The 26540-nt window shown below is 36.5% G+C and overlaps 1 protein-coding gene across 1 annotated transcript; it reads right to left on the reverse strand.

The window, feature by feature from the left end:
• Positions 1-8820: 8820 nt before the first annotated feature.
• ACTR5 (actin related protein 5) lies at positions 8821-25944 on the reverse strand. The gene is made up of 9 exons (XM_026697598.2): positions 25357-25944; positions 21750-21979; positions 20331-20500; positions 18260-18477; positions 17746-17928; positions 15740-15862; positions 12304-12443; positions 10920-11052; positions 8821-9413 (listed from the first exon to the last, which is right to left on the reverse strand). Exons 1-9 carry the CDS (start codon positions 25738-25740, stop codon positions 9156-9158), a joined length of 1839 nt encoding a protein of 612 aa, XP_026553383.1. The 5' UTR covers positions 25741-25944; the 3' UTR covers positions 8821-9155.
• Between the last annotated feature and the right edge of the window lie 596 nt (positions 25945-26540).

The raw sequence follows: 26540 nt of genomic DNA on the forward strand, positions 1-26540 counted from the left end.
GACTGGAGCATCAATGGCATCGACTTGATGTTCGAAGGACGTTAAGCATCTATCTAGACCGCATGGCGACATTTCGAAAATCTGAGGCTCTATTCCTATCCTTCAACCCATCTACTTTAGGACACAAGGTGTCGTCGACGACCCTTGATAGATGGTTGAGAGCCACCATAGCTAAAAGTTATGAATGCCAGTCCATCTCAGTTCCTAAGGACATTACAGCCACTCAACAAGGAGTGCGGCAACATCAGCAGCATGGGCCACATGGGCTTCCATAGACGAAATTTGCAGAGCGGCAACTTGGGCTTCACCATCGCCCTTTGTCAGAAATTATAAAATTGATGTTTATGCCTCAGCGGACGCTTCATTTGGCAGAAGAGTCCTGGAGAGGGTCCACAGAGTTTAGGAGTGGATTTCAATCTAGACGGAGTCCCTCCCTAAGGACAGGCCAAGCTTTGGTATGTCCCACTTCTGGATGCTCTGAACAGCTCATGGGAATAAGGGCGTTGGTACTTACCTGATACGCCCGTTCTCTGTGAGCTGTGAAGAGCATCCAGCCCCCCCCCCCCATTTCTTTCCGTCTGGTGGGGTTCCATTCTGGACCGGGATCTAGATTAGGTGATGAGTTCTGGACTTTGGCACTCAGTCTTCGCAAAACTGGGTGATGCTGGGGAGGTGTCCTGTGGAGGAGGAGGAGGGTCCCAGAGTTTTAAGCCCAGCCTTTCCAGAAGAGACTGAAGCACCCACCCACACTTCTGGATGCTCTTCACAGCTCACAGAGAACGGGCGTATCAGGTAAGTACCAACACCCTTTCTAGACTTAACCTTCAGAAAAGATCACAGTATTAACTGCTGCTAGGGTTTCTTTGGGGAGCAATAGTGGTCCCTTCTCAAGCAATATGTTGGCTCCACCTATTATCTGCATAACAGTGAATCAGATCTCTACCTGTGTAACTTCCAACATGGAAAGGAGTCTTGAGGACCAACTTGTAAATCTACAATACTGCTCATGATCTTTATCCCATATGTCTGTAGAGATTCTCAGTCATCCAGATCATGGTTGTCCCAAAGGTGCTTTTTTCAGGAGGCATCTGGACTTTCTCGCTTTTTCTTTTGAAGTCATTTTGCTGCTCATCCAAGAAGCTTCTTCAGCTGTGGCAGGATAGTGGGGACTGGAAGGATTTATATTCCTTGCGGACAGCTTGTCATTTGCATCATTTTAGAGGGTAATTGAAGCACTCGGAGGTTTATTTGTGTCCTCAGGATCACCTAAGTAGTGCTCCTGGTCTCTGTAGTCTGCATTCCCCCCCCATCTGGAAATCCATTCCTATTCCCACACCATTCAAAGAGTGTTCATCCCTTTGGGACAACCATGCCTAGATGACTGCGAACCTCTACAGACTTTTAGCTATACAATTTGAGATGAATACTCTTCCGTTCCTCGATATCTTGTCAGAGCTGAAGAAGTTTCATGGATAAGAAGCAAAATGTCTTCAAAAGAAAAAAAAACAAGAAAGTCCAGATGCCTCCTGAAAAAAGCACCTTTGTGACTCTTTTATCAGCAATGGTGCCTTATTGAAATCTTGGAGATAATTACCATGTAATGGTTGGTAGCATAGCAGTGAGTTGTTGATTACCACTAATAATGGAAAGTTGACACTTTGGCAGTCAGGGACATTTATATTCTAAGTGCTAATTATTTTTAGTAGCTTTTCAAACTGTTCAGTTGCAATTTTCCAGCTTTTACATTTCTTTCATTTAATAGCTGGGCAGATTTGTCAGCTCTCATCTGTAGTTCATTCCATACTTAAGGGTATAATTCCATAATGGCTCCCCATGATTCCCATAAGGTTTATTCCTGCTTCAAGCCAGTAATCAATATACAGAACTGAAATAGACCTGGCAGTTATGTTTGCTAGCAGGTCAGTTTCCCCAGCAGCTTCAAATTAAAAAAAGAAAGTTTAGAGCCAAGTGTTGAGACTTGCTTGTTTACAGAGCAGTCACACAATACATACAGATAAAATCTTTCTGTCAATATTTATATTGCATTTCTACATCTTTTCCTTGACTAGCAGAGCTGTCTAGAAGCTGTGAATTTATAGTTGGTCATAAAAACTACAAATGAATCTCTGCATGAATCTCCCAGACATCTTTTCAACTTGTTTTATGTGTACTAGTTACACAAATCTATCTTTGGAAAAGGTCTTTTGTTGCTGTTTTTGTTTGGATTGGTTGCATGCAGTTTTTGCTTTTTTTTAAGCCACATGAAGACTATATATATAAGTTCCTGAAAAATTATATAATACTCATGAGAGCATGACTTAGAGATCTGTACCAATTACATTTACATAACTCGCAACCACTCTGGATTATTTAATCATGGTTTATTGATGAACTGTGAACTGTGAATATATCATGCCAACAACTGTGATTTGAGGATATTTTTTTAAGGAGCCACTCATAGATGATAGTGCGGCATGATGTGCAAGTAAGAAATTTGTAACAGTAGTAGCAAACAGTTTCATGATTAATACCGACTGCTGCTAAACAAACAACTCATTTAGTTCCCTTTGTGAAACATTTTAGTAGATAATATACCATTTGCAATTTACAGACTCTGAAATTATAGAAAAAAATAACTAAGCTGTGAGCTTGAAATAAGCAAATGTTGGTTAAAAATATGCAAATCTAGGCCATTATAACAGATTATTGCACGGGTTAGTTTCCATGGAAAGTGTATATATTATTTGAAAATTTCACTGCTACAATATTATGAGTTGCCATTTTTGAATAGGTATAATATAAATATAAATTTCCTAAAATAGAGGTTTCAAACATTTGCGCATAGTTTTTTGGGGGGAGGGTGGTCTTGGCTTAGCCTGTGACATTGGCTTGATATAGATTTTGGCTTTTTTTTGTCCAACCCAAATGCTTTTGTTTTTTCTATATCAAAAAGAATTCTAGGAAAATGAGAAAGGTACAAAGTTATTTAGATTTTTGTTTAATTATTTTTTGAAAGTTTTTAAACACAATAGCTTGATTCTTACACAAGATCAATATTCAGTCTGGGACAAATGATGTTGCCTATTCTGTAGTCCCAGGGGAACACTCTGGAGCAGGGGTCTCCAACTTTGATAACTTTAAGCCTGAAGGACTTCAACTCCCAAAATTCCCCAGCCAGCAAAAGCTTGCTTGGCTTAAAGTTGCCAGGATTGGAGACCCCTGCTCTGGAGGCTAGTGCTACTCACAAACCTCAAGGCAGCTGAGAGCTTTCTATTGTAAAATATTCTACCATATCATAAAAGAGCTGCATAGTTTATGGCTTACCCTGATGACCTTGTGGTACGGTGCCATAAGAGGCTTCTTCACCAAAATCACAAAAAAGCTGTGTAGAGTCAAGAAGCCATTGTAAACCAAGTGACACAATTTAGATGATTTCTCCCATTACCAGCCATATTTTGAAGAAGGTATTTGCAATGAGGAAACTTTGTAAAACTATGCAACGGAGCTGACTTTCTGCTTGTTTTGCAACATCTGCCAAAATTAAGCAAGGAGGAGGAGACTGTACCCTATGAAGATGACATCTAAGGGAGGGAAAATCAAGAAATGCTCACAAGGAGGAAAAAAACAAGATATGGAACTTGACGCCATCATCCCTGAATTCCTTCAAATCATGTAATTCACAATACAGTAGTTATTCATAGTTGTTGACTGGAGCAAAACCTCCATAAATAAGGAGGGGAACTAATAATATACATTGTCAACCAAAAATACTGAAATCCTAATTAACTAGTTTCAAAACGTCTGTTTTGAAATTGTAAGTATACTTATTAGGACAGACATTTGTGTTGACAGAATGGGAAAAAATGCTTCTTTTCTTGGCACTAGAATAGGCACATTCTTGTCTTATATATTTTTAAAACATCTGTTCCTTGGCAAAATAATAATTTACTGTTTTTTGTGTGATTTTAATAGATTTACTGTGCATACCTGCTTAAAGATAAGACCTGTTGAGTTCAGTGGTGCTTAAAACATGTGTAGGGGTATATAGGATTAGCATTTTGAAATTGATCATTAATTTAAAACTTTGCAGGCCTAATTATCATTTATCTCATCATTTTAGTCTTACACTGAATATTTGAATAAATGGGATTTAGCTGCCCTGATATCCTAGCAGTTATAAATAAATGCCCTTAAGCTCTTGCCTGTAATGTGATTTTTGACACCTTTTGCTGTGAAGGCAAGTTATGCTTTGCTATAGGAGAAGACATTAAAAATAAATGATAAGTTGGTTTCTTTGACTCCAGCATGATGTATAAAATGTTCTATACATTTTATTTTATTTTTTACTGTATTTCTAAACTGCCTGAATCCTTGGCATCAACAAGAAAACAAAAAATAGAATACTATAAATAGGTAAATCGGAATCAAAACCCAAAACATAATCACAAAAGCAAAAATAAACCCCAAATGAAATCCAGTATCAGATTCTACAGTTCCTCAGCTGGACCTGAATATGTATTCAAAACAAATACTGTTTTTAGACCTACTATAACACATCAAACAATTATTTTCAGATTTGCAACAAACCAGAAGGCGAGGGGGGACTGCATGCACTTGTAGAAGTAGATTATTCCATGAGGTGGGAGTTGTTGCAGCCAAGGTCTGCTGTGTCACTCATGTTGCACGAGCCTCATAAGAGCAAGAGATTTTCACTATGTCCTCTCAATGACTGGACTGAATGGGCAAATTCCATTTATTATATCATGTTGCCTGATGCTATCTAGAACTGTAATGATGACCACCTTGAATGGGGCCCAGCAACCCAGCAATTAGATATGTGGACTGTTTTAAGTTATTTATAAAAATATTAAAGGTTAGGTAAAAATATTTTAAAAATCATTTCTTGCAACTGATTCCATATCACTTATTACTTTTCTGCCCAGTTTTGTCTAATATATGCACTAGGCCAACTGTATACTGCCTAGAGTCTTGACAACTGTAATAAATACAATAAATAAATATTTAATATTTTCTTGATCCACTTTTCTATCATTAGTAAATATTCTATAAAAATACACAAATTCATCTACTTACTCTATTTGCCATTTATATACAATTTACCATTATTGATTTTCTTTCTCAAGCACATTTACTTTCATATCAAAATTCCTTAATTTTAAGATCCCATCCAATCCAACTGCTACTGAAACTTATTCTAATTCTCAGCCAAATAACATGGCATCATCTATATATAAAAGTGCACATACACATAGCTCTTGCTTAATGGGCCCTAATTGGGAGTGGAATTTTGTTGCTAAGCAAAGCGGTTGTTAATGCAAAACATCATGTGAATGTAGGCCTTTTTAAATATATATATTTAAGTATATTTCTTAAGTATGTTTTTTCACAAAATAAAAACAATTCAAATTTATGATGTTATTAATGATGATAATGATAATGATGAACCTGCTGCTGGAAAGATTATCTGAACTACAAGCTCCAAATTGACTGATAAAGTCCATTTATTTAGAGTTTGATTTGAGATTTATTATTTAAAAAAACCTCATTTCAGTTCAACGGGAACATTTACTTGCAAAATGTAAATACAAATTGCATTTCTAATTTCTACTGTATTGTGCCCTTTGTAAGACTTCATAAACTTGAAAATATTTATTTAACTCTGCTGCTTTTGATTTTCACCATATTTCTTGGCAAACATTGTTTTTTATTTGGGAGGAGCTGAATCCAACAATTTTCTTGTTATTTCCTCATTTCTTTCTGGAAGACTTAATTGATCATTATAACTAGTTACTCTTAGAATACTGGGAATGGTGCTTGAGAACTATTAAAAACCTTGCCAAGGTACAGGGCAAAATAAAAATAATCAAAACTGATTATTCCTGGCTTGTTTTTGCAAGATACAGTCCTGTTCCATTAGATTCTATGAGACTTTTGTTTCAGGATTCTATGGGAGATTAGGAGGGCAATACTATTCTATGGAAGATAGCTATCACATGCCAAAAATTGCTGGGACTAGTTTTTCCACCCTTTTGGAACTGTCAGAGCTCTTGTAATATATCTTATTTATAACTGCATTTCATAAGAATAAAATGATTCTCTGATTATAAAAACTCTAATGCATATGTATTGTGTACCCTGTGATTTATTCCCTAAATTCTTCCTCTTTAGGCCACTCCGAAAATGAATGTAGCAAAAATCATTATTTTTAAGATAACTACTTTAATGGCTAAATTTGGAGTACAAAAACATGTGAAACCAGTTGCATTTTTTAAATTGACAGTTCTCACTTTTCTTCAATGTGCCTATGCAAATATTAAGGAAGGATATTTTTAAATTGGTTTTCTAGGTGGCACCAGTGACAAGAATGAACTTATGCAAGCCAACATCTAATATAGAATGTAAGAACTTACTATCCTTATCATTATGAATCTTCCACAACTATGTGGACATGCAGAACCTGAATAAGCCCCTGAATTATGGAATGTCTACTTTGGAAAGCAGTGAAAATACAAATGGTGTTTTGTCAGAGACAGGTATAACAGAAATAAGCTGCCACGGGGCATTTTATTAAATGCTAACTCAGGAACTTAGTTTAGTAGTTAAGACACCAGGCTAGAAACCAGGAGACTGTAAATTCTAATCCTACCTTAGGCATGAAAGTCTGTAGAGTGACAATCACTCTCTCAATCCAATTTACCTCACAGGGTTCTTGTTGTGGGGAAAATAGGAAGAATGGGGAATATTAGGTATGTTTATAAAAGATAAAAATAAATCAACAAATACATAAAACTTAAAAGCCATTAAAAGCCAATTCACTTTTAGTGAATTCAATATTCAAAATTAACATTGAAAGTTCAAATTATATTATATATTCGAGTAGGGCGTAGATCCCTTGAAAACAAATCTGACAGCTGCCTTCAAGACCAGTTTCAATAGTTTCAGGTGTACCGTACAATTGTCCCAAGATATAGAATGGAGCAAAATATTTCAACATTCAACATATTAAGAGTTATGGGAGAGGAACATGTTTTAACAGAGACGACTGAGACTGACCTGAAAGACGATTTAAAAATGTCAAGCTACAAGAATAATGCTACACTGGGCCTACGAAAGAAACAAGCTGATGTCTTTATAATTAAATGGGATATGCAAAGAACTAACCAGAGAGAGACCTGGATAATATTCCTATATTGGATTTACAGAACAAGCTGTAAAGCTTTGATGAATTTTAGGAGAAGAGACAAGAAAAAATGAAAAGAAATGAAGTTCTGGGACATTATTTGAAGGGACTAAAAATGAAGCTTGTTAAAAGTAAAAAGAAGGAATATAAAGTGGGTTTACTTATTCAGGGTTAAAATATATATTTTACTTATTTATTTGTATCCCTCCTTTATTGTGTTTACAAATAACTCAAGGCAGTGAACATACCCAACACACCTTCTTCCTCCTATTTTCCCCACAATAATACTGAGAGGTGAATTGGGCTCCGAGAGAATGACTGGTCCTAGGTCATCCAGCTGGACTTGAATTCACAATCTCCCACTTTCTAGCCTGGTGCCTTGACCACTAGACCAAACTTTCTCTCATATTGTTATCACCTACCTTAATCCTTTACTGTAACCTTTAATGGGATTTTGCTGCTCAGGATTGAAATGATGATGAGATTTTTTTAAGGATTAGCATAAGGAAAATTTGTTGATCCAATGAGGGCAGACAATAGAGATTAAGAAGGGGGGAAAAAACTCCCAAGAGACAATCAGGGAATTAGAATGTTTGCCCCCAAAAGAAGAGAGAAAAAGCAAAACTTTTGAGCCTCCCTTACTGTATTATCAAAGATCTAAACTGAAACTGCTATTTAGAGAAAAAAACTAGTAAATACAGCAAATAAAATGATGTTAGGGGCTATCAGAACAATTCTAAACTAAATCATATAAGAATATGACTATCAAGGAACTGAAATGCTTTAGCTTTTTATATAAGCAAAACCTTATAACTGTTTTTGACAGCATTCTTCTTTTACCTAGAGAGAACTACAATGATTGAATGCCAGAAACTGGATCATAATTTGGGTTGTATCCCTACTGCTTTCCTTCTCTAATGATGCTAAATTTACACTTTTTCATCAGCATATAACTGTGAATCTTATTTGAAAAAGTGATGCTTATGTTTCCAGTAGACTAAAGAAATCCAACATGGCAAATAAAAAACAATGGCAACTTAATGTAAAAAAGAGTAAACAAACAATCTATAAGCAATTAGTCTATACTCAGATCCATTATTGCCTCAACTTTCCTTTAATTAAAGTGATACATTTGAAATCCTTGGCTGGATATGCTGGAATTTGTAAACCCAGTACAACTGGATTCAACTCACTGAATGCTGCCATAGCTGAAGTTCCCACTCACAATGGATATTAGTAGAACAAATCTTTGCTGAAAACACATGGCTACCAAGAGTGGAGCCTTACTTGAAGCATGTTTAAACTGCTTTTTGAATAAGAATGATTATTATGATTCATTATGATGCCAATTCAATAAAAATCTCCTAAATGTTAAAACCAATAGCTAGACATTTATAACATTCCACATCCATGAAAACTGTAATTTTGATTGGGTTATGTTCTTCCTAACGTTTCTTATGATAATGCTCCCTCTTGTGGACTAACATTGCCAGTGCTGCAGTTTTGTGTATTCTTTGAGAATACTTTGTTCTTCCTGAAACTCAGTCTATTACTTTCTCTCTGGAAAATATTATGCTGACATATTAACAATCAAATGAAATAAACCCAAGACAAGATACTGATGTTACCAACAGCCTTGGCAACAATTTATTAATAGAAAACACATTATATGTTTGATTCAATTAAGCTAATAAGCATTTTCTCTGAAATATTTATTTTGTTTCTTTTACACCAAGAACTGATGTACCTGGAGTCCTTTTTTCCCATGGCAACCACAAACATAGGACACCCAACATTTTCTGCTATAGAAAAAAAAAAGTATAGCTGCTTTTTTTAGACATAGAAGTACCTTGACTGAGATGCCCAATACATGTCTTTGAAACGCACATCCAATTCTGTAGACTGTCTTGTAGTTCTGGAGAACCACCACCTTCATCCAAAAATAATATACCCATCACGTTTGCTCAGAGATGCTGTTTGTGGCAGTCCCTGGCACTTTACTTGATGCTGACATTTCAGCAGTCCGTGGAGCCTGCTTTGGGAGACGGATAGGCACATAGACATTGGAAGCACAGTGTTCCTTAAGGTATTCTCCACCTTTCTCTTCATAATCTTTCCTAATTATCCAGCCTTCTTCACGGTTCATGTACTCCAGTGCCCAGTCCCGAGCTCCATACCATGCATCAAGAACAGGATTAGAAGCAAGGTGCACCTGCATGGCAACAAGAATATCACACCATAGACAAAATTTATTAGCAAAATTATTTGGTAGAAATAATTTCAAGAATTGTCTTTTCTTGCATGAAATGCCTGCTTCTTAAGATGAAGTTGGACGGGACAGATAGGTTCTCATGAGAACGAATTCGGCTCTTTAAGTCTTCACTTTCCTAGGAAGGTGACTATGAGACCCTCCTCTTATCGGGTATTTTTATGGATTATTTTTCCTTCTGAAATATGAGCTTAGGTTCCTGAAAATATAACAGGTTTCTATGGCTTTTATTTTTTAACATTCTATCATTTATGATTGCATTTTTATTATTTCTGTACTTGTCAGTTTCTGTATGCACAGTGATAAATAGGAAACTATGATATATTTAAAAGCAAGTATTTTCAAACCTGAAAATAAAATAATCTTGTTGCATAAAATCAAAGGTCCATCTGTTTTCCTTAGGTAGCAAACAGAATTCTTTTAGGAAATCTACTCCCAGTAGCTGTATTAATAGTAGCCTAGAGTCACATCTTGATGAGATTGATTGATGGCTTGCCTTAGAATAGCTTTATTGTCACTTTGAATGTATACTAATCGGCATACATTAAAATGAAATTGTGTTGCATACAGTTCTCAAAGGGTCTCCCTCCTTTAATATACACTACATAAACATGACAAAATAAATAAAAACAAAATTATGCATATATCCACATGTATTAAATGAAACTGTGAAACAACACAGTTTAGTTTGGATGTATACATGTATATGGTGAGAGAAACAAATCTTGCGAGTTTACCAGATGGATGACATAGGAAATAAAGCTGTTACAGAATCCCCTTCCAGAGAGAGCAACCGAAACAAACCACGAAGTGGGTCTATGGAGTCTCTGACAATGCTTTGAGCTCTAAGTACATAGTGCTTATATGCAGTATCCTAAATGACAGGAAGTGAGCTTCCTATAATCTTCTTGGCTGTCCTTTGAATGGACTTTCTATCTGAAGCACTGCAACCACCATACCAAACAGTGGCGTAGTTTGTTAAAATGCTCTCAATCGTGCTTCTGTAAAAAGTGGCTAGGACAGAAGGAGAAAGATGTGCTCTCTTCATCCAACAGGAAATGCAGATGCTAGTTTAAATGCTTTACTTCACTTGCTTCACTTCGGGATGATGTGGAGAGATCAGCTCAGATTGTTACTTATCTGCATTCCTAGATACTTAATACAGTTGACCACCTTTACAGCTGCATCCTTGATACTGAATGGAGTATGACCATGCTGATTCTTTCTAAAATCTACAATGATCTCCTTTGTTTTATTAACATTTAGAACCAGGTTACTTTTAGTGCACCAGTCCACCAGAGCCTTCACCTCTTCCCAATATGCATCTTCATTGCCATCCCGGATAAATAACACACAAAATCTGAATATAACCTGATGATGGAATGCTGAATATTTCACTATATAAAACTTTTGGATTTTCCCCTTCAATTGGCAAAGACAATACTCTACCTGAAAGGATGATTGGAATGGCCTCATTTCAAGTAATTCTTTCTGGATTCTAGCTTTCATTCCAGGATACATCACATTTCCACCAGTGAGGAAGACATTCTGGACAAGCTTTTCCTGTTGATCTTTTGAATATCTAAAAAGAAACCAAGTAAAAACCAACTCTATTATTAAAAACATTTAAGGCTCTTTTTTTGTCTGACAATGACACAGGAATCTTCCAGTATGTAAACAATAGCTTACATATTCCCCTTCCCCTGAAGTATTATCTACGGTACCTATCTCTAAAAGCTAAACCACCCTCCATAACCTAGGTTTTTCAGACATTTATACAAAGCCCATGTGATTATTGTTGAAAATTCAGACAGAAAAGGGCACCCAGATTGGCTTAAACTTCAAAGATTTCCAGAGTATCAAGCTGTGAAGTGCAATGCTTAAGAATTCGAAGATAAAAAAGACACTAAAGAGCATGTAAGGGTGCAACATGGCACTCATTGCACTTCCTTGAAATAATCAGATCTAGGATCCTTGTGGCTGTTCTCTGCAGCAGCTGCAGGATCCCAGGAAAAAGGCGTACTTTATCCCATGTTTGCTATAAAGATTGCTTCTCAGCTCTAGCCCTACAAGTATTTTTTTAAATCAAAATTTGATTTTTTTATTTACTTTTTTCCTGATTTATAAAATCTTCCCAGATGATAAAAGCTTCTTTAAAGTAATTTCTTTCTTCTTCATCAGCTACAATGGCAAATAATAATTATAAATGGTTATAGTGAACTTCAGGTTTCAAACTTTTTCCCATTCTTCTTCTGCTTTCCTTACTTGAAAGAACTGTGTGCCTGAGATTGTGGTATGTCTCATTTTTTCATGCAGCATTAATCCAGTCCAACATGACTTCTAAACACAATTGCTATGACAGCGAAACACTGAACAGTATTTTCTAAAGTTACATGAGAGCAGAGTGTCACTGAAGGTGTCAAGTATATAGTTCTATACCACTCTTACATATTTCCTTGGCAATGTGCCCCATGTTTGTTCAGTTTACAAAGCATATATTATCATACAATGCTTTGCTAAATGTGTAACTTGGCTTTCTCAGAACCTGCAAATGCAAACCATCTTCTCTTCTTTAAAAAATACTGCGAAGGCTATTCTGAAAACAAGTAAGTAAAAAAAACCTACTTATTTAGCTAATTTATAATCCATGATTAATGGAACCATGATTTATTGAATGAATGCAATTGCCAGGGTTTGTACAAGAAATTGAGCCAAAGCTAGTTGACTTCATGTTATCTCACTGCATCATCCAAAGCAACTTTCTCTGAACACTGAAAACATATTCTTAAGTGCATCTATTTAAGTTAGGAATTCAGGAAGTCTGTAATTTTACCTGTCCAGGACAAACTGCATGGTTTCTGCAAGCCCAGCCTGTTCTTCTCCTATTAGGGATGGCTGAAAGACAATTTCAGGAACTCGGATTCTCTCTGTGCCAAGAAAGAGCTGATGATATTCTGCCAGATTAAACACGGGCTATAAAAACATGAATATTCAGGAGAACAATGCTTTAGAACAGGGGCGCCAAACTTGATTTCATTGAGGGCCGCATCAGGGTTGTGTTTGATCTTGGCGGGTAGGTGGGTGTGGTCATGGTGGGCATGGCCAGCTCGATGTCACTTGTGTCGGGGGCAACTGTAGTGGCCAAGTGCTAAGGCAGGACTTCCCTGAGACCTTCCCTCACTCTCATTATAATCTTCCTTCCTTCCTTCCTTTTTTTCTTTTTCCTTCTGTCTTCATTCTTTTTCCTTCTCCTCTTTCCTTATTTTACCTTCCTTGTTCCTTTCCTTCTTTTTCTTTTTTTCCCTTTCTCCTTTCCTGTCCCTTCTTGCATGCTCAAGTGCAAAAGAGAAAACATCTATCCTTTTGTTTTGTTTTAGTTAGTTTTGATAGCCCTCTGCAGGTGAAAATAAAGCCCAGGAGGGCTGCTTGTGCCCCATCCCCCCTGAATTTTCACTGGCAGAGGCACAGTGGGCTGGTTTTTTACTATTTCCAGGCCAGTCCCAGGGGCCAGATCTAAGCAACCCTGCTTTAGAATATACTGTCTCTTCTCAAAGTACTTTATCAGAGTTAAAATTTGGATTGGTCAAGTTCCAGTGTATTTTATCTCCTTCCCTCACTTGCGTCAGATTTTCCTTTTATAGTGCAGCTTGTTCATAGCCATTCCACCCGATGGCAAAAAAGGGAGATTTGAGAAAACACGATCCACTGCACTGGACCGAGCTGCTTGGCTTCCCTACAAGAACTGTCCCCTTCTGTGGCCTTCTACCTAGTCATTTGGGATGTTATGAAAAGCCAGGCCTGCATTCACTTCTTTTTGTATTTCCCCCACATGCTGTGTTCCTTTTTCCGCCCTCATTGTTCTGGCTGGAAATAAAGTGAATCCAGTGCATTTGAAGAATAGTAAGTTGCAAAAGGGCAATTTCAATCTATATTGTTAGAATTAGTATTGCATGATTTTAGTTTCTCCCTTGCTTACCAGTCTAAGTGGAAATTTTCATAGCTGAAATCTTCTATGTTTTGCCATCTAGAAGCTAACAGCTGAGTGACAAACAGAAATTCACTGTGAGTTTTACACAGCATTTAAAAAAATAGAATTGCAGCCTTTAAAATCCTCAGCCGTAAGGATGACATGCAGGGAAAATACTGTACCTAATAATGCTACTGCCAGTGCAATATTCAAGATAGAGTTACACCTAATGAATTTCTGACTGTTGCACACATTTGTGCCCCTTCAACTGAAACTGAACAACCCATTTGCCTCATGATACCCACGGCTAAAAATGGTAAAATGCAAACAGCAATGCTGTGACCTAAAAGTATTGCAGTTAAAAAAAGCAAAATGAAGGCGATTCTACTCAGACAGAAAAAATCACAACAAGACTGCTGAAGGGCCAAGGCCTATGAGGAGAATAGATCCAACCTATCCCAGAAACAAGAAATTAAACGATTCACTTGTTATGGTTGCTCTCTATTTTCCTTCAGGTGTCTTTCTTTGTCTGACAGATCCCTTCTCCCGCCAGAAATAAAGATTTAAAAAGGGCAGAGGAAACTGAAACAGATCATGCACAATACTTGCTTCTTTTTCCTACAAAATTGTTATTTTTTTTAACAGAACGAGAAAAATAATAAAATCATGCATCATAACAGTATTACAATATTTATATTAGTACTGAAATAACAAAGAAATAATACTAATTTCTCACTGAATTGCTTTCTTTTCCTTATAATATCTGCTTCTACTTCCTGACATTTGGACACTTTTCCCTTTGGCAGGAATACACATACGTAACTAGGATGTTTTCCAGGACTTCCTTCACATCAAACACCTCTGCATTTCAGCTGTTTTTGGTTAAATTATTACAGGAAATTCCCTTTGTCTTCCATGTTCGTCAACCAGGATCCAAAAATATTAATCCACAATATCATAACATAGCCAACATGTTTAAATCTAGTTATAGAAGGCATGGCTGTCCTGACACTTCCAGCTCTGATTTCAATTGCATACAGCTTGCAACAACAGCAGCAGCAGCAGCAGCAGATGAATTGCTTTAAAAAAAATAAATGTGATTGAGGTAACAGTTCTGCTTATCCCTTCCCCCCACCCCATCCCTGCCACAGCAGAGATTGGAGAGATTTCAAGCTGTTTGGTCTTCTACATATTGAGAGCTAAACTGTGACTAAACTGTTAGCTATGGAAAACCACTCTTCCAATGTAGTTAGCCTTTTAAAAACTTCCACTGGCAGAAGTTTTTCAAAACTCTAACTGCTCTGTGTGTGTGTGTGTGTGTGTGTGTATGTGTTTGTGTGCAAGTGTGTACACAGTGTGATGCTCTCTCTATATATAGAGAGAGCCAGAAATAAGGCCAGACGAAGGTCAGAAGATGCCCTTAGCTTTTAAGATTGCCAAACATCACAGTGGATGGGATGTAAAATGAACAAGGATAGCCTGAAGGTGGTTTGTGGTGCCTTTTTTTAAATCACTGATAGGTTTATGTGAAAGCTTATAATATAGATTTTGAGTGTACCAATTTCAAAGAGCAGGAAACTATGGCAGTGATTTTCAGACACAGCAATCAGAATTGGCTATGGTATCTCTAAATATGAGATTCGGTAGTTGCATATAGCCTATTTAGCCATGACCGGTAATTATTTTTATTATTGCCATTATTAGATTTTTATTCTGCCTTTTTATATATAACTCAAGCTGGCAAGCATACCTATTCTCCTGCCTTGTTTTTTCCCTAAAGTCATCCACCTGGCTTTCATGCCTAAGGAAGGCCTAGAATTCACATTTCCTGCTTTCCAGAAAAGCACCTTAACCACAACACCAAACTTTTAACAGAATAGGCACACTGTTTGTGATCTTGCAATGTTCTCTTTATTTCCCAGAATGGTTGACCTAGAACTTCTTTTAGATGACTCATATATTTTCTTCTTTTTGAAGAAAATTTCAGAGTTTAATAAAATTTATTTTCAGCACACAGAACTAAAATTTCAGTTTCGTATTAATAGGATTTAGAAAGCCAGGAAGCATTTCTTACCAAACACAATCTCAGTTTGTCAATTATACAATTTTAGATTATGACAGTTCCAACTTTACTATGAAGAAAAAAGCTATCCAACATTATCATTCCTTCCTCCCGCCTCCCCATTTCTCTCTCTCTTCAACTTATATGCCAGCCATCTCTTCCAACCTAACTGACTGGGTTCAGAATGCAAACAAGCAAACATTTATCTGAAATTGAGATTGTGTCTACTTAAAAACAAACCTGTACTGTAGTAACTGGTTTTTCAACTTCAGGTTGCTCCTCAGCAAATAAAGGCTCAAAATCATTAATACTTTCTACATCTTCCATGGATTGTTCACTGCCCAATGGATCAAGCTCAGGAATCTTGGAAGAAAAAAGTTATTCCAAGAAAAACAAAACACATAAGATAGGATGAATATGTTATTTTTTAAAAGGTGTTATAACCAATTAACCAAAGCAATGTTGTTGGGTTTTTTTGAAGAGAGACAAATGTTCTTAAACTTCCAAATTAGGTAAATCTTATTTCCTTCAGAATAAAGTTCACACTAAAGCCTTTGACAGCAGGTTTTCAGATTTCCAATTATTTTAAGTGGACAAGTTTGATGTTCTAGCAATATACCACTGCTCCAAACTGTGGTCATTTCATTTTAAGCAGTCTCTAATAGGATTAGCCTAATTTTCAAGATGCCTCAAGCTTGTTATATTTTGAAACTCACCAGCAAACTTAACAAATATTTCATCCTCACTCCTGTTAACCCAACTTTGGTAAATAAACATTATTTGGCAAAGATTCGAATTTGAGAAAACTGATAATTTCAGCAACTACAGTTAGTTTTTATTTTATTTATATATCATATTTAAAAACTAACCATTTCTCTCATAGAGTGACTGTGGAAGTTATCATTCCAAAGGACAACTGCTAAATTGAAATAACATGTATAAGTTCACATACGTAGTGACTAAAGGTATCATCAAGTAAAAATTAATTACTAGATTAGGTTTTAAATCTATAGTTGGCTATTCAGAGGTATTATGCAACATTGGGGTGGAGAATTACATTCCAAGAATATACTTTTTAAATTGCACTCCAACTATGCTACTTTTAAAGGTGGAAAATATGACAATAATAATCCTCACATCTTAAAATAAAAAAATACATATAGATATTAAACATTCCTTTGTATGTAAGCAAAATGCATGCACTAAAACATATTTCTTGAAAGATGTAATTATATTCAGATTGTAACTCTTTTCCCCCAAAGATGTGTAAAAAGCATGTAAGAAAAATGTTCAAGGAAACAAATCTATATATCAATTAATAAAAAAAGGAATTTAGCTGCTATAAAAAATAAAGGCTCAGAATGAAGCGTGCAAAGCTGTTAGCTACCCATGAATATCCACATACATTTATGTTCATGGTCACTTCCTGCTTTTTTCTACTCCTTTTGCCATAATTTGACACAATAGTTCTAACAATTGCATGATTCTAAATCTAGCAAGAATCCTTGTACATACAGATCATTTTATAAGGTTCAGTGAAGGCAATTCTGCTAAGCATACTTATTGAACTAAATTTCTCAGAACTAGTGGAGTGTATATGTACCTATTTTGTTCCCATTTCCTCAATCATTACTATAATGTTCTAATATGCACCTGTTTCAGTATCTAGAGCTTTTTCTGATAGGGAAACATGAGTGGTTGGGGAACAATAGTAAAAAGAGAAACTTGTCACACTTTCAACTTAAACAGGCTTTCTCTTCTGACCCTTTGGCCTTAAATATACTTTATTTAATCTGTGAATAAATCAGTGTTTCTCAAGTATGCTTAGACAAAGTTGTGTAAATAGATAGGACTGATAGGAATTGGGATTAGAAAACATGAAAGTTTAAACTCGTGTTGCTTATATTTTTCCAGCTTGCATTCAGTACTACATAAGTCTGTTCAATCTTCATGAGCTTCTTTTTGGTTGGTTATTTAAGGAAAGGACATTTCCCCCTTTACAATTTCCTCAGAACTCTCTCCCCACCCCCAAAAAAGTCTCTAAGCCTACTGGAATACATTTGTTTTTCAGAAAAATGTTATTGAGTATCATCATCTTGTCATGCTGAAAATGATTTAAGGACAGAATTAAAGATAGCAAAACAAAATAGGAGAGAGAAATGTGTACACTTGTGTGAAGTTGCAGTACAACCAAGAGAACGAAATCTTGAAACTGTTTCCCAAATATTGATTCCTGTTAATAATACCTCTGGCTTGCTGTCCACAACATCCACTTCAACACTAACTTCTGCCTGGAGGATTTTCTGCTTAGTTTGCTCAATGGCCAAACTTAGCTTGTGGATATAAGACTGCAGTTCCTCAGCGGAGTCCATGTTCAGTTCCACCAAAGCTTTGTGAAACTGATCCACCTGACCATCTTCTAGCAATTCCTACAAAAGAAAGCATTAAAAAGAATCTATTTTTATTGTTAACCTGCTACAAACCACTAGCCTTCACAGTCTATTTTCTATTATAACTAAGGGAATTCCTGCAGAAAATTGCACCTGCTGTTTGGAAAAGAGAAACAAATTGATTCTTAAATAAGTGACTTGTTATTTGCTGGCAATTGATTAACATCTTTAATTCCTTCACTGAAATATGAAAACGACCCTCTGAGAACAAATATTTCTCTGAGAATACAATTCCAAGAATAATCCTCCCTCAGCTTATTTTTCACTTCCTCCAAACTAAAACTACAACTCCAGCAGTGCATGAAGTTACCTGAACATAAAGAAGCCTCTCCAGTCTCTCTTGATCTAGCTGAAGCTTTTCTTCTCGACGGCGAGCATTAAGTTCCTGAAGCCGTCGAAGTTGTTGCTGCCGTCGCTCTTGCTTCTCCTCAGACGTGATAGTACTCCCGAGGAGCTTATTTGAAAAAGGCAACTGCATCTTATGCACATTGTTCTCATAGTATTCAGGTGATCGCCACTTTTGCATCTCTGTTCAAATCACAGTAATGATTTTTGCTCAGAAAAAATCATAGTAATAATATTTGCTCAATAAACTCCTATTCGAATGCCCTGGGAAATTAAGAAAAAGCAATGTAGGATATTTTTTTGGTGGGGGAGAGGGTGACAGGAGAGAGAGAATTAATGTCTACCCGATATTTAATAAACAAAAAGCCTGCTGTGAGAAAACCTACATGACTTTTATGTTATTGCACTAATCTATATGAGCAAAGAAAAACAAGAAACTGTATTTATCTGATGCCAGAAAACAGAAATTAGAGAACAGAAACTGCAAGGAAAAATAACATTTTCTGAGAAAAGTCCAGTGCAAACCAAGAGACCAGAAAAGGCAACCAGCATGCATTAATGAAACTTAAACAATCAGTATGATAAAAAATTGGGGAAGCAACTCTTCTCATTTTCTTTATTAAATGGCCTTTATAAAGCCAACTATTGAGTCAGATTGCATGATATATTCAACTTCAACAGTTTAGGATCTAACTATCTGGTTCTTCTTAGATCTCAAATAAACAGATTATAATTTGGTTCTTCTGTTGATTTCAAGGGAATTAAATACGGATCTAGCCCACTGTGCTTTATTTTATTACTGATGTAGTTGCACATTTCTGGGCAGTTCACAAACCTAAACCATAGATGACCGACATCATAAATAAACAGCATTACACTGATAAAATAGCAATTCAAATTTTAAAACATGCTGCTAAACCGATGACAGAAAAGTGCAGCAGTTGATCTCTAGGGACTTGTCAGAACTGCCATGTTTTAACAGCTTTCCAAGAAAGCCAAAAATAGAGTTCAAATGGATTTTAGTGTGGGCAAGGTATCTTATATCCAATTGGTAGCATAATTACAGTACATTCACCAAAATCAACATTTAAAATTAATTAAGCTCAGCTTAAATTCCAGTTTTCAACAAATTTCTGTAATTTTGTTGTTTTACAATTTTTCATATTGTACATTTTACAATATAAGAGAATATATCAAATCATGATATACAGTAAGTTAAACAAAAATATAAAAAATGAAGCAATCTACCCAATCCTTATATTACTATATTAATCATTTGGTTTTGTGCTTATTCTTAAAGTATAAAATCTCAATAACATAGACAAACATGCACTATATTGGTGTCTATTTTTACAGTGCAAACAGAATTTTTCAGTGAACTCATTTATCATCTCTCTGTTCACTCTAAACATATTTGTTGATTTAACCAAGAATATGTATTTAGCTGCTACACCCTATTTGCTGAACTTCCTGGATTGAAGAACCATACACAGAGTTTGTTCCAATAATTCCAGATACGTGAAATCAAAGCATATTAAAAGATTTGTGTTCTTTAGATAAGGCTGTGGTTATTTCATCCTGTTCACTGAAAATATACTGGCTGCATTTATATTAAGATATCATTTATTTAGCTGTGTTTTTTCGAATAAGCCACTGTGGCTGATTTAACAGCATGCTAACTCCAACCAAAACCAACTGTGTTCTCCCAGTAAGTTCAGGAGACTCCTGGCTACAACACATTTCTATCTTCTTTTTATTAAGAGGATATTGGCTTTTTGTGAAAAACTAGTGCTACTATTTAGTTCTAACAAACTATTGTTTGTTACACTTAAACTAAAATAATGTAAGTTTTGGATGCTGTAATAATTACATATGTCCTAATGCCTTATTTAGATTTGCAAACCAGGTCAAAGCAATTTTAGATAATTTCCTATCTCTTTAGTAATATAAAATTGACTCTATTTTAAAAAAATTTAAAAATCAGATGACACAAAGGAAATAAAGCTGCGTGGTAACTTTTGACAGCAATGCCTTACCTTCTTTATAATCTTCCGCGATATAGCTGTGCTCATGGAGTATTTCTTCCACACGGCTAAGCGTGATGGCACCAAAATGCCCTGGATATTTCAATTGCAGGAGACGCTGGAGATAAAGGGCCGCTTGGCCTCCTCCAAGATTTATTCGCTTACAGTTTCGTGCATCTAACCTAACAATTCATAAAAATGGAGGACAAATTAGGCTGTACAGAACAATTTCATTCTCTCTATCAGAACCCAAGTTCTAAAGACCTTTCAAGTAGCCATTTATGTCATGTCCACAGTTGCCACGAAGCTAGAGAAAGAAGGGGAAGGGGGAAGTAGATAGCCCAGCTTATACTCAAAATAAAGTTTTCCTGTGGGAACCAAGGTAATTGTAACAGGTGGCTGGTGAAGGAAGAGAGGAGTCTACCAGCTGTATTCATTGGACACCTGGAAGGAGGGAAGTTTTACTCTTTTAATTTGGTGAAAACCACGGGAACTTTCAGAGTTGGTTTTCACCTGCTATGCCAATATGATGTATCCAATAAACATGTTCTTAGAGGAATCAACCTGCCTCAGAGTTCCACTTTCAATGGGTGCATTACTTGGAACACTGATACCATATATATAGTGTAGTAAAGAGAAAAACTTGCAGTTCTTTGATGTAGATATTAAAAAGGAAGTATATATAAAAAAGACAAAACGAATACATCTCTCAAATCTGGCACAGACAAACTAAGGTAAAGATTCCCAAAACACAGCCTTCCACACTTCCTATAGAACTGATCTCATAGGGAATTATACACATTCTGACAGCTTCAAGAATAATATACGCACAATGTTGGAAACAAAATAATTTGCCTGGTGAGGAATTAATAATTGAAAATATACTAGACTGTGCTGAAATGGACAAATTGACATTAAAACTTAAGGAGAAAGAAGAGTCGGAGTATTATGAAATTTGGGATAATTGGTATAATTGGCTGAATAATAGAAATAAAGATAAAGGTAATAAGAAAATTATACATAAAAGTAAATGATTGTATGTAAAGATGTATCAATGCAGACATTTGTATGAGATGTGTAGAATAATTTGTATAATAATGATGACACAATACTGTTAAAGTTAAGATTAATATGTGTTAAAGCTGAAAAAGAACAAAAAAAATCATTAGAAAAAGAACTGATCTCACACTCAAATATGTGCACCCAATTCCCAATGAAGAATATAGTAATGGAAAGCATCTTAACTAATTCTATCAAAAATCAGTGAAAGAATTCAGGAGGACAGAGTCAGGCTTCTGTCCAAGTTATTTATCAAGGCACCTACTTCCCAAAACCTAGGTCAGAAGTTTAAATTGTACACACCACAAAAAGGGTAATTATTCAGTAATTTATGAAAAATTACATTCTATTGGTAAACAGGAAATAACTCACCTGCCATCTAAGACTGGTAAAATATGAGTACACTGGTATCCAGAAGAAACAATGAGACCACTGCAAGGCCAGCCTTGCCTTTTGTTATGATAGAAACTGTACAAGCTGTCCACACCATAAGAAACCTTTGGAACCTGGTAACATTCAAACAGGAGCTCTGACATCATTTGCCTTGAATAGAGAGGGTTGCAAACAGCCTCTGTTATCACAATTGGATGGTCAACACAGCCCTAAAACAAAAATAAGACAAGAAGTAATAATCTGTGAATCCTCAACAAGACAGATTAAGAAGATCAATGTAATGCTCATACATAGGGACAGTGAAGGGAGATGAAATGATTGTAACTTCATCAAATGACATGAGACATCAAATTTTATGATGCATATATCACAATGTTGAGGTCACTGATATTTATTACAAATTCCTACAAATACAGCACTTAAAAATTTAATTTTACATCTAAGGACATAACCCCCAACACATGGTATTTTTGATCAGTATTACTTATGTGTTCTTCCACAGATATGCAAACGAAAATGTGTATATGTGCATAATGAATACAGAAGGATTTTTTAAGAAGCATAATCTGCATACCACAGATTTTCACCATTCACCAAAAAAGCTCAAGTGCCTGTTATATGTACAACACTTACAAAACAAGAATTATGCTGTTCTGATATTTGGATAATGTACTCTTTCTTGGAAATAGCAATGTTTCATAATTGAACTTTTTCCTACAAAGGAACTGAAACGGCTAATTTATTCTACAGATTAGCCATGTAGAAAGCATTTTTGCAGACTTGGTATTTGCATGTTTCCATTAATTTAATCACCAGGGGAAATTCATGCATAATATAATTCTAAACTCATTCCAACTTTTTGAGAGCACATTCTTTGCCCAAGGCTCAGGTATTACTTTTATTTTTTTACAAAGTAATATGGATTTCAGAGTTCAGGTACTAGGATAACAATATGCACTTGAGCTCTCTGTAAAAATATTAAATATATACCAAAAGGGAAAAAGCCTTTTTATGATTTGAAAGTGTCAAACAACAAAGATTGACAATCCGGCATCTTCCATGTAATTTGTGGTATCATTCCTTCTCCCTTCTCTTAGGCACAAAATACTCCCCGCCCCCCCATTTTTTAAAATACAAATGAATAGTAATGCCAGGGTTACTCATTCTAGTGTGGCAAACAATTCCAAGCATTTAACACCATAATGGTTTACCTTATTCTTGCAGACCAGTGTTGTAAGACAAAGGATGAATGAAACAAATGACTCCAGTGTTACATGTTGCCAACAGATGGCCACAATGATGTACTAGAAGCTCTGACACATCCTTTAGCATCTCTTCTTTCATTTTAGTTGGGGGGAAGTGTGAGAAAAGACTATTGCTGCTGTTCATGAGACAGAAATAATCACTGCACTTTAAGCAATGCCCTGATTCAATTTTTGACTGCTGGTGGAGTCCCTCCAAATGAAGTTCAACATGAATGCAGGTTGTTTATGGTACTAAATGTTAGCATCAGTACTATGTATCACTGGAACAAAAACATGTAAAGATGGTGAAGAGCTGGTTTATGTGACCAAAAATAAAGTGGACAATCTGTGGCACCAATCATCCTGTTATAAATGAGAAAAGTTGATGAACTAATTAAAGGGCAGCCAATGAATCACCCAAATTGTTGTCAAGTTTGGCATTTTCCAGAAACGTGTGTCACATTCTTGACATTTTTCAATAACAAAGTTCATGCAAGAGGGTTTTTTACATGCTGACAGCATAGATAAAACCTTCAACAGCTGTCAACAGTTGTCATGTTATGAAAATAAAGGTAAAGAATTTCTTCACAGCACTGTAACACCTATGCTGTTACCACATGAGCCTATTGTGATGACCAGAAATAAAATGTCAGTTTCTGGAAAATCATCATAAAGTTTTATCTTTGAGGAAAAAACAAAACAAAATCCAGATTGCAGCAGGAAAAGTCAGGTACTGGTGTTTGGAATATAGATGGTATTAAGCACATGATGAAGCTGGCACCACTATTAACTTGGAGTGCTACATTGCAACACTTAGAAACAATTCAGAAGCATAAGAAGTTATGTCAATGTCAAGTCTCACACCCCAAAAACCACTCAAGAGCCATGTATTGATGGTTAAGGTGCTGGCCTAGAATCTAGGAGACTTTGAGCCAATCACACTTTCTCATCCCAATCTACCCCACAGGGTTGTTGTGAGGAAATAGAAGGCAGGAATGTTAGGGTATGTTTGCTGCTTGAGTTGACCAACTATACAAAAGATAGGAATAATAATAATTGTAAAGTTGATCTTCCTGTTTAATACAATTCGCCAGTCCAGATTTGGTGCCATGCAACTTCCACCTTTTTATAAAAAGGGAAGGAATAATATCTCAATGGGTGTCTGACTCAAATGAAGAGACAGAAAAGAACTGTCAGGATTAGTGTGGAGTTCTTCAATAACAGCTTTAAGAAATTTGTCCATTGTTCCCAAAGTGCCTAACGAATGGTGGTGGTTATGTGGAAAAGTATATGCAGGTTACAAAAGAGTTAATTTATTATTTATATATTTGTATCTCACCTTTATTATTTTTACAAATATCTAAAAACAGTAAACATATCCAAGACTTTCCTCCTCCTATTTTATCCACAAGAAGTGATTGACCCAAAATTACCCAAATGACTTTCATAAGCTAAGGCGGGACTTGAATTCATGGTCTTCCACTTCTTAGCCTGATGCATTAACTATTAAACCAAATCAGCTCATTTCAAGAATTATTTTCCCTTATTTATTAAAATGTCCTATTTAAATTGAAATTTTGGAGACGGGGGCATTATTTTTCATTTAATCCTTGCAAATGTAATGTTATATGTGCGCCAAATATGCAAAAGATGCTCCATACATTTACAAGATAATTATGCTTTTTAAAAAATATACCAGTATATAATACAAGGTGGAGAACATACCTAATGCACTCTAGTCCTTCATATCTGTCGGGCTGAGCCCACTTCTATATTTCTGCTTTTGTTATCTACACATTCCATACTCCTGAAGAAGAAGTCTTACATTAGGGTACCTTCTCCCAATGTGTTTGGAAGAACATTGGATTTGTTTTGTTTCAGGATATTGTTCTAATCCAAGCTACTAATTTATGTGTTCCAGCTTACTGGACTTATAGGCACTGCGGTATGAATTCTACTGAACATCAGTTAAGGAGGCAATGTTTGGTCCCTATGCAGAAAATTTTGTTGAATCTGAGAAACCTTTGGTGCAAATGTCACCACTGAATCCATTTGCTTTACATCCTGGCAAATCTAGGCCAGCAGTTGCTGTTAGCATTATAACAGGGGTCTTCAAACCTGGCCATTTTAACACATATGGACTTCAACTCCCAGAATTCTCCAGCCAGCCTGGCTGGGGAATTCTGGAAGTTGAAGTCCACAAGTCTTAAAAGTGGCTAAGTTTGGACCTCCTTGCCGTATAACAACTGCGCCGGGAGTCCAAACTGGCTGAAACCTTTTCATCTGTCGCGGCTGAAGATCCAATAATACCCAACAGGCATACAAACGTCTGCCTTCCTTACCTGCGAGGAGACGCCCAGGCGCTGGAAGCCGTGATCAAAGAGCTGTTCCTGCAACTCCATCTGAACGGGCACGTTGCGGTCAAAAGGCGAGCGGAGGAGCCATCGGAGGGGCTCGGGGCTGCCCACATCGTTACCCACCTGGGTTTCCGGGCCAGCGCCGCCGCGAGCACCACGGCTTCGAGCAACTAAGGAGCGGAATTGGAGCAAGGGCTCGCCAGGCACAGCAGCTTCCGGGCAGGCCCAGCCCAAACGCATCTGGAACGAACCGTTATCCAGTACCAGAGGAACCGGAACCGGCATCCGCACCGCCGGGTGAGCTTCCAGCATCGGGTCCGGGTCCCAGCGGACGTCGCGGAACGGGAATACCCCTCCGACTGCCTCCATGGCGCGAAGAAAAGCTTGCCGTCCGTCAGGTCCCTCCCCGTCTTTTCTCCGAATCGAAACAAAGGCTTCTAAAGGAGTGTTCCGTTCCCGAGAGAAATCACCATGGAGACCAGTATTAAACCCGCGCGCATCGCCGGCTCCGCTTCCGTTTCTTTAGATGAGTTTCTTAACCCCAAGCTCTAAGATATGTGGATTTCAATTCCCAGAATTCCCCCCAACCAGCATGTTAAAGTTCCTGAGGTTAAGAAAAAACATTTTAGGATTGGTTTGCCACTTTGTTGGGTCGGTGCACGTGGGAACACATTCGTCCAAAAACTTATCTTTATTGAAATAGCGGGATTTCGAATTGCATATATAAATGAACAACACTCGACAACCTGAACTAGAAAACCGTTGAATAAAATATAATACATCCCTCCCCCCAATTTAATGTTGGAAATAGGATCTGTTTTTGATTAGCGAATACATTTGTACAAGCTGGTGTTTATGGGGCTTTCAGCATGTTTGAAAGCTAACTTATTAGGGAAGACTGAAGAACAATATTAAGAGGTATTATAGATCTATTGAGATTCAGACTTCGTTTGTACTTTAAATAAATATGTTAATACAAGTTTTCTTTTAGTAGGGCTCACAGGGGAACTTACTAAGTTCTCTTACTAAGTACTTCTTTATGGATTTTATAAAACGCAGACAGTTGGGAAAATTCAGTAAACCATGGTTCAGTAAACCTTAGGTTAGCATTTTTTAAAATATAAATCCAGCTATTGGAAAATCTTACAAGAGATTATGCTATTAAATAC

Source organism: Pseudonaja textilis, chromosome 3 (assembly GCF_049901715.1).
Source record: "Pseudonaja textilis isolate UNSWEBS1 chromosome 3, rPseTex1.2, whole genome shotgun sequence".
Taxonomy (NCBI): domain Eukaryota; kingdom Metazoa; phylum Chordata; class Lepidosauria; order Squamata; family Elapidae; genus Pseudonaja; species Pseudonaja textilis.